The sequence below is a fragment of the Hippopotamus amphibius genome, chromosome 7, assembly GCF_030028045.1.
Source record: "Hippopotamus amphibius kiboko isolate mHipAmp2 chromosome 7, mHipAmp2.hap2, whole genome shotgun sequence".
NCBI classification, from domain to species: Eukaryota; Metazoa; Chordata; class Mammalia; order Artiodactyla; family Hippopotamidae; genus Hippopotamus; species Hippopotamus amphibius.
The window spans coordinates 100,592,641-100,598,640 of NC_080192.1; the positions used below are offsets into that span (position 1 = coordinate 100,592,641).

General features: G+C 41.2%; 1 protein-coding gene across 4 annotated transcripts in view; it reads right to left on the minus strand.

Moving 5' to 3' along the window:
* The window catches only part of VRK2 (VRK serine/threonine kinase 2), a 94,132-nt gene extending 88,132 nt beyond the window's left edge, over nt 1–6,000 (minus strand). Inside the window, exons 1-2 of one of the 4 annotated variants that reach the window (XM_057740639.1) lie at nt 5,594–6,000; nt 3,597–3,737 (exon numbers count right to left, since the gene is read on the minus strand). In XM_057740639.1, the coding sequence (XP_057596622.1) occupies nt 3,597–3,732 (136 nt within the window). In that variant the 5' untranslated portion in view covers nt 3,733–3,737; nt 5,594–6,000. Of the gene's footprint in view, nt 1–3,596; nt 3,738–5,567 lie in introns of all 4 variants that reach the window. The other 3 variants (XM_057740638.1, XM_057740636.1, XM_057740635.1) reach the window with 3 other exon arrangements.

Here is a 6,000-nt window from a genome sequence, read left to right on the forward strand (position 1 = left end):
ACTCGTGAGTAGGCAAAAGTCACTCAGTTTGCAAAAGCCTCAGGTCAGAATTCAACCCAGGTTTGCCTAACATCAAAAGCCAATGCTTTTATTTATGCAACTCTCCCTTAGTTTGCTTGGTTCTATGTTATTCCTAGCATGAAAGTAGAATTCAAACTCTTAGTTCTCTCTCCTGAAGTTTTAGAAATTTTTCACTTATTTAATCTTAGAATGATAGCAATTTTTCCCACCCCCTAAACTAGTTTCCTTTCTTCCTTTGCCCCTCCTCTCTTTTCATATACAAAGAAAGAACTCTGTTTTTTATTCGGACTTTTCTTTTCCTTCTTATTACTATTTCTGTTAATGCCTCAGGCACCTTATTTCTCCAAGTCAAGAGTAAATACAAAGCATTTCTGTCCCTTCCCCTTTACTTCTTGCTGACTACTGAAAGGCCTTGGATATTAATCTCAAAGCTAGAGGACAGCTGTACACAACACAATGAGTTAGACATAGTGGCTAGTTTCTTCTCAGCCTTAGGTAACAGATGCTGATGAAGTGTCTGCTCAAAGAGTGTATCTGGAAAATACGATGCTTAAAAAGAATGTAGCTGGACCCAAAGGTATTAAGTAAACCTGAATTTACCTACTTCCTCATTTATATACAGGAAGTGATGAGAACAATAGCGAAATGCAAAAACATGATATAACTTCATATGGATTTGCTTAGCTTTGAAAATAATAAGTAAAAATTAATTTTAATGAAATTATTGCTGATGGCATCTCACTGAAGGGCTGATTTCATAATTTATGAGTGCCACTTTTGACAGAACAATAACAACACTTGGAACACACAGCTTTATTATATATTTGGAAGTATGGAGACTTTTCCTCAAAATAGTTAAACACTTCTTTGAAGTCCTTCCCCAATTGTGTGCACTTGCTTACATTTCCAGGATCCAGGTTCTAAAATTCAGATAATAGGGGGTACTTCATAATATATGAAACCTTGAAAGTTGTTGCAAAATAAATATTATTGAGAAAAAAATAAGTAAAAAAAAGTATGTGCAGTACTTAGACTGAAAGAAGCAAAGATATTTCTGTATTTAAATAGGGACAAATAAATCACATCCCTAAGCAAATAAATTTTTCACAATAAGTAGTGAGTATGTATACACATATATGTACACACACATATGTATATGTGTATAGACATATAAGTTAACTTTAAACATGCACTTAAGTTTAAATACATATTAACACATACAATATTTACATTTTAAAAAGATAAAAGAAATAAGACCATCACAATCAATGCTTTTCTGTAGTTCTTTGAAAGTACTCAAATAATTCAAACATTAGAAAACTGAAAATATAACTGATAAGCTGTGTGATCCAACGCTATAGCTTAGCCACATCAGAAATAATTTATTCAACTCTACTGCTCTGACCTTGAGTCAAGAGAATGTACTAGAGATCCTAACTCTCTGCCATACAAAAGAATTCACTAATTCAGAGTTTCAATCAACTCTTATTCTACAAAGAATTCTATCCTCTGTAGACTCCAGGTACTCTCAGGGTCTCTATATGCACCATTCAACATGGTGCCCACTACCTATACATAGCTATTGAGCCCCTGAAATACAACTAGACACATCCTGGATTTTAAAGACTTAGTGAAGTATTTCCTTTTTTTAAATATTGATAACATGTTGGAATTATAATATTTTAGATATATTGTACTTGTTTCTTTTTACATTTTTTTAACGTGGTTCCTAGAAAATGTTACGTCACATACATGGCTTGTATTACACTTCTATTGAACAGTGCTGCGTGTGTCACTCAATCTAGTACTTGGAATCACAGCATTTTTCAAGCAAGTTCAAATCCTTTAAATGAGGAAGCTGTTCTTTATTTAACCCATACAATGTTTCTGTGTTGGTCTTCTCTTTCCAACTAGACACTCAGATGATTAATAAGAAGTTACTTATTGACTGAATTTCATCCATTTGTTCAAAGCTACCACCTTAATTTTCTCAGAAGAGGAGATTTATCCTTCAGGACCTATGAAACATGTTTGTGTGAGAAGGGTGGCAGAGCGTGCCGCCCGCCCTAAGATATGCCTCTTTGGTATAAGGATTATTTTGAACTGAAGGCACTTGAAATATAACAAATGGAGGGAGAGGCTTTCTCTGAACTCCCTTTATTTGCCTGAACACAGAGCCTCTGAAAAAACAAACCAAGAAAAACACACTAAAACTCAATTGTTTTAAATTCCCTTCAGGAGAGCTTCATTAACCAGGAAAGACTGACCCATCACAGAAGAGATTAGAAATTGACACCACTCCCAAAATTGGTTACAAACTACCATATTCCCCATCTTCTCTTCTAAGGGCCCATTAATCTTTCCTAAAAATCATTTACTGTCCCTTAAGTAGCCTATATCCCAGTCTCCTCTTCCCTTATTAAGAGTGTATGTAAGCTCTCAAATCTCAGGGTGTTTTAGGGTGTTTATTCACTTTTTCCCCCTGATATTACTGTGCACGTAACATCAAAAAAGTAATAAATTTGTATACCTTTTCTCCTGTTAATCTGTCTGTTGTGAGTTTATTTCATAAACCCAGCTAATAAATTTAGGAGGGTAGAGGGAAATTCTTTCTTCCCTTACACTTTGAAATGTTTAATGAGGAACCCAAGATTCCTCCAATGAAGGTCTTTTACCAACTTCTTAAATTCCTACAGACACAGATGTAATGACTCAATATACTCAGAAGAACTTCTTGAGGGGATTTTTTTTTTAATCACTAATATTTATCTTATTTTATTCATTAAATCTCATCTTGATCGTTAAGCTACAAATATAAGGTAGTCCTGAATAACCCTTTTAGTAGCTCCGCGGCATGTGGGATCTTCCTGGAGCAGGGCTCGAACTCGTGTCCCCTGCATTGGCAGGTGGATTCTTAACCACTGTTCCACCTAGGAAGCCCCTGAATAACCCTTTTAAAGTCAGTGTAATTTTTAAATTTTTAAATGTAGTGTAAAAGTATACTCAAGTTTCTTACCTGTAGCAAACAACACAAAAACTAAATTTGAGTGTCTATTTTCTTAATTATCCCAAGGATGGCATGTAACTAGTACTGCTCTAGATGTACAGGAGAGAAATTAATTCATTCCATGCAACAGAGGCCTTGAGGTATTAAGGCCCAGTTCTCCAGTGAGGCCTAGTTATGAAATGACCAGAACCTTGTACTACTTAAATATATTAATGAGTAAGATTCACAAATGGAAAGTGTTTGTATTCATAGTTGAGTTCTCTGAGCTGTAAAAAGCAATGTTTCCAGGAAAACACACTCTCAAAAGAGAATTAACATTTTGTCTCACAGGCTGTGTAATTATACTCTGAAAAGACTTCTAAGAGTCATTCAGAAAAACATGGACAACAAGGACGGGTCAGTCATGTCTTGAACCCAGACATTCTACTAAACATTAACTATCTTCATATTACTTAGTAAAGTACATTTATGAATTATATCTTATTTCAAAGTTTCCATTTCCAAAATATTATTAAGAAATCACAGTTACAGTCACATATATAAGAATATTTGGTGATTTATAACTTACCTAAATATATCAAACCAAATCCTCCAGAGCCAATGATCTTGCCCAGTACCCATTGTTTTCCTTCCGTATCATCCAGGACCTTGCCTTCTGGAAGTGGAACAGGAAGTTTGTATTTCTCTTTTCTTCTTGGTGGCATCACTTCTGTTGGCAGAAGGAGAGAGATAGTGATTAACAATAAAAACAACAACAAAGAAAACTCCACTTAAAATACATTTCTCAAAATGTCTTCTATGGGGCACTTTCTCGGGTTCCCGGAAATTAGGATTCTAAAGTCAACTGAATTTGGGAAAGCCCACACATTTCATTCAAATGAGAGATTCACCAACATTACAATATTGAAATCTAAGAAGCACTAGATGTTAAAAAACAAACAAACCTGTTGAACCTCACTTAACATTTTCAAAATTCAGTTGGGGGTCAAAATACCGATTAACAGTGCAGAATACACTTTAAGAAATGAGTTAACAATTTCCAATTACAAAAGAAGATAAATTTCATACATATGAAGATAATCCTTTCATTGAGAATGCTAAGTGTCAAAGATGAGGTCTTCAGTCACTAGAAAAAAAAGATAGTTTTTGGCTGGGAAAACATGGACGATGGCAATGTACGTGACTACCAAGCCTTGCAACTGACACAGAGCAGGTACTCAGTAAATATCTGTTACATGAGCAAAGCATGGGATTTTCACGGATGTATAACTAAGCAGAGCACTAAGCCACCGCGCAGTTTTAGAGCTGGCACACTACTACTCTTTTAGCTTCTTTCTCTTTCTCTGTATCCTGTCCCTTCCCCCACCCTCACCAAAGTGAAAACTGCCCTGTCTTAGAGATTAATGCAGTACTACCAACAATAAAAGCATAGACTCCATAGCACAGCCATACAACTTCAACCAATTAATTACAATTGTACACAGGTTAGTGAAGTTCACGAGAAATTTTTGGGTTGGAAGAGAACATTTCTTCGAGAAAAACAAATACACACAGCATATAGGCCTGAAACGAAGGGTGAAAGTAAGTGCAATCCTCTAAGTATTTCCAAAGAATTTTTAAAAACTGGTGAGTGCTTCTGAAGTGAGATAGTAAAATTTTCATCGTATAATCTACCCATCTTCTCAATGAGGTTTCCTGTTCCTTTTACTAGGTTTTCCCTGCTTCACTTACTTGCATCCAACGCCCTACTCAGCAGCAACATTCCAGGTAGAGCAAAGGAACACAGCAATCTTTCACAACATTCACCTGTCCTCCTCCTAACCCCAACACAAGGGAAGCCGGGAATTTAAATGAAGGATGCCCAAAAGAGAAAAGTTTTGACCAGTACTTTATATATTCTGACCAGTACCTTATATACTGGTGTCCAACACTTGTTTGCTGATTTAAAACCTCAAGTGTTCAGAGAACAACTTTTCAGCAGGGCATAAATTCTCTATCAGTAGAAAGAAGATAAACACAGTTTGGGGGCAACTCCGTGGCATCAGAGCTTGAGACCTGAAAGGTGACTGACTATACAATACACCTCCTGGGCATGGATTCCAAGTTTAAGTTCACAGGAAGAAGCGCCAGCCTCCTCTCAAGGCAAGTCCCAGACATGCGTGTCCCTGCTGCTTTGGGGTCCCTTCCCAGGGCTACGATGAAAAGTGCTCAACACGGGTTTCCGGGTACAAACCCGACCCAAAGGCCTTAACCGGAGCCAGGACTGGGCTTGGGGAGGCCATGGCTTAGGACCAGCAGGGCGGAGGCAGGGTCGGGGCAGCGCAGCCGCGCGCCGGCCTGTCCCCACTCGGCGGCCCGGGACACCCCCCCTCCCCAGCCGGCCCGAAGCACCCGAAGCCGCCGGCGTCCGGGAGACTCACTTCCCTGCTCAAGCTCCCTCTGGACCGGCGAAAAGAGAAACCCGACCCCCTTTCCCACCCAACTCCTCCGCCCCGCGCTCTGGGCAAACGCTAGTTGAAGGGACGCCAGGTTCCCGCACCGAGTTAGAGAAAAGTCAGGACCAACCGCGGAAGCAGGGAGCCCTCCCGGTGCGGCACTGGGGCGCGGCCCGGAGGCCCCGGCGTCTCTCTCCGACGGCAGCTCCTCCCCGGGCTGGGGCGCCACGCGGGCCGGGCAGGCGGAGAGCGGGGCGCGGAAGTGCGGGGCCTCGCCGCGACCCCCAGGACCCGGGGACGAGGGAAGGCTCACCAGGCCCCTCGGCGTCCCCGCCGCCAGCGCGCGACTCTTCCCGCCGGCCTCGCGGGGCCGGGCGGGGCGACGGGCCTCCAATCCCGCGGGGAGGCGGGCCCGGAGCCGGCGCGGCCCTCGGAAGGGGCCAAACGAACTTCTTGCACCGGGGCCCGCGGCGCAGAGCGGGCCCGGCACCGCTCGCTCTGGGCGGGGACGCCGCAGTGGGGCCCGCGGAGCCTCGT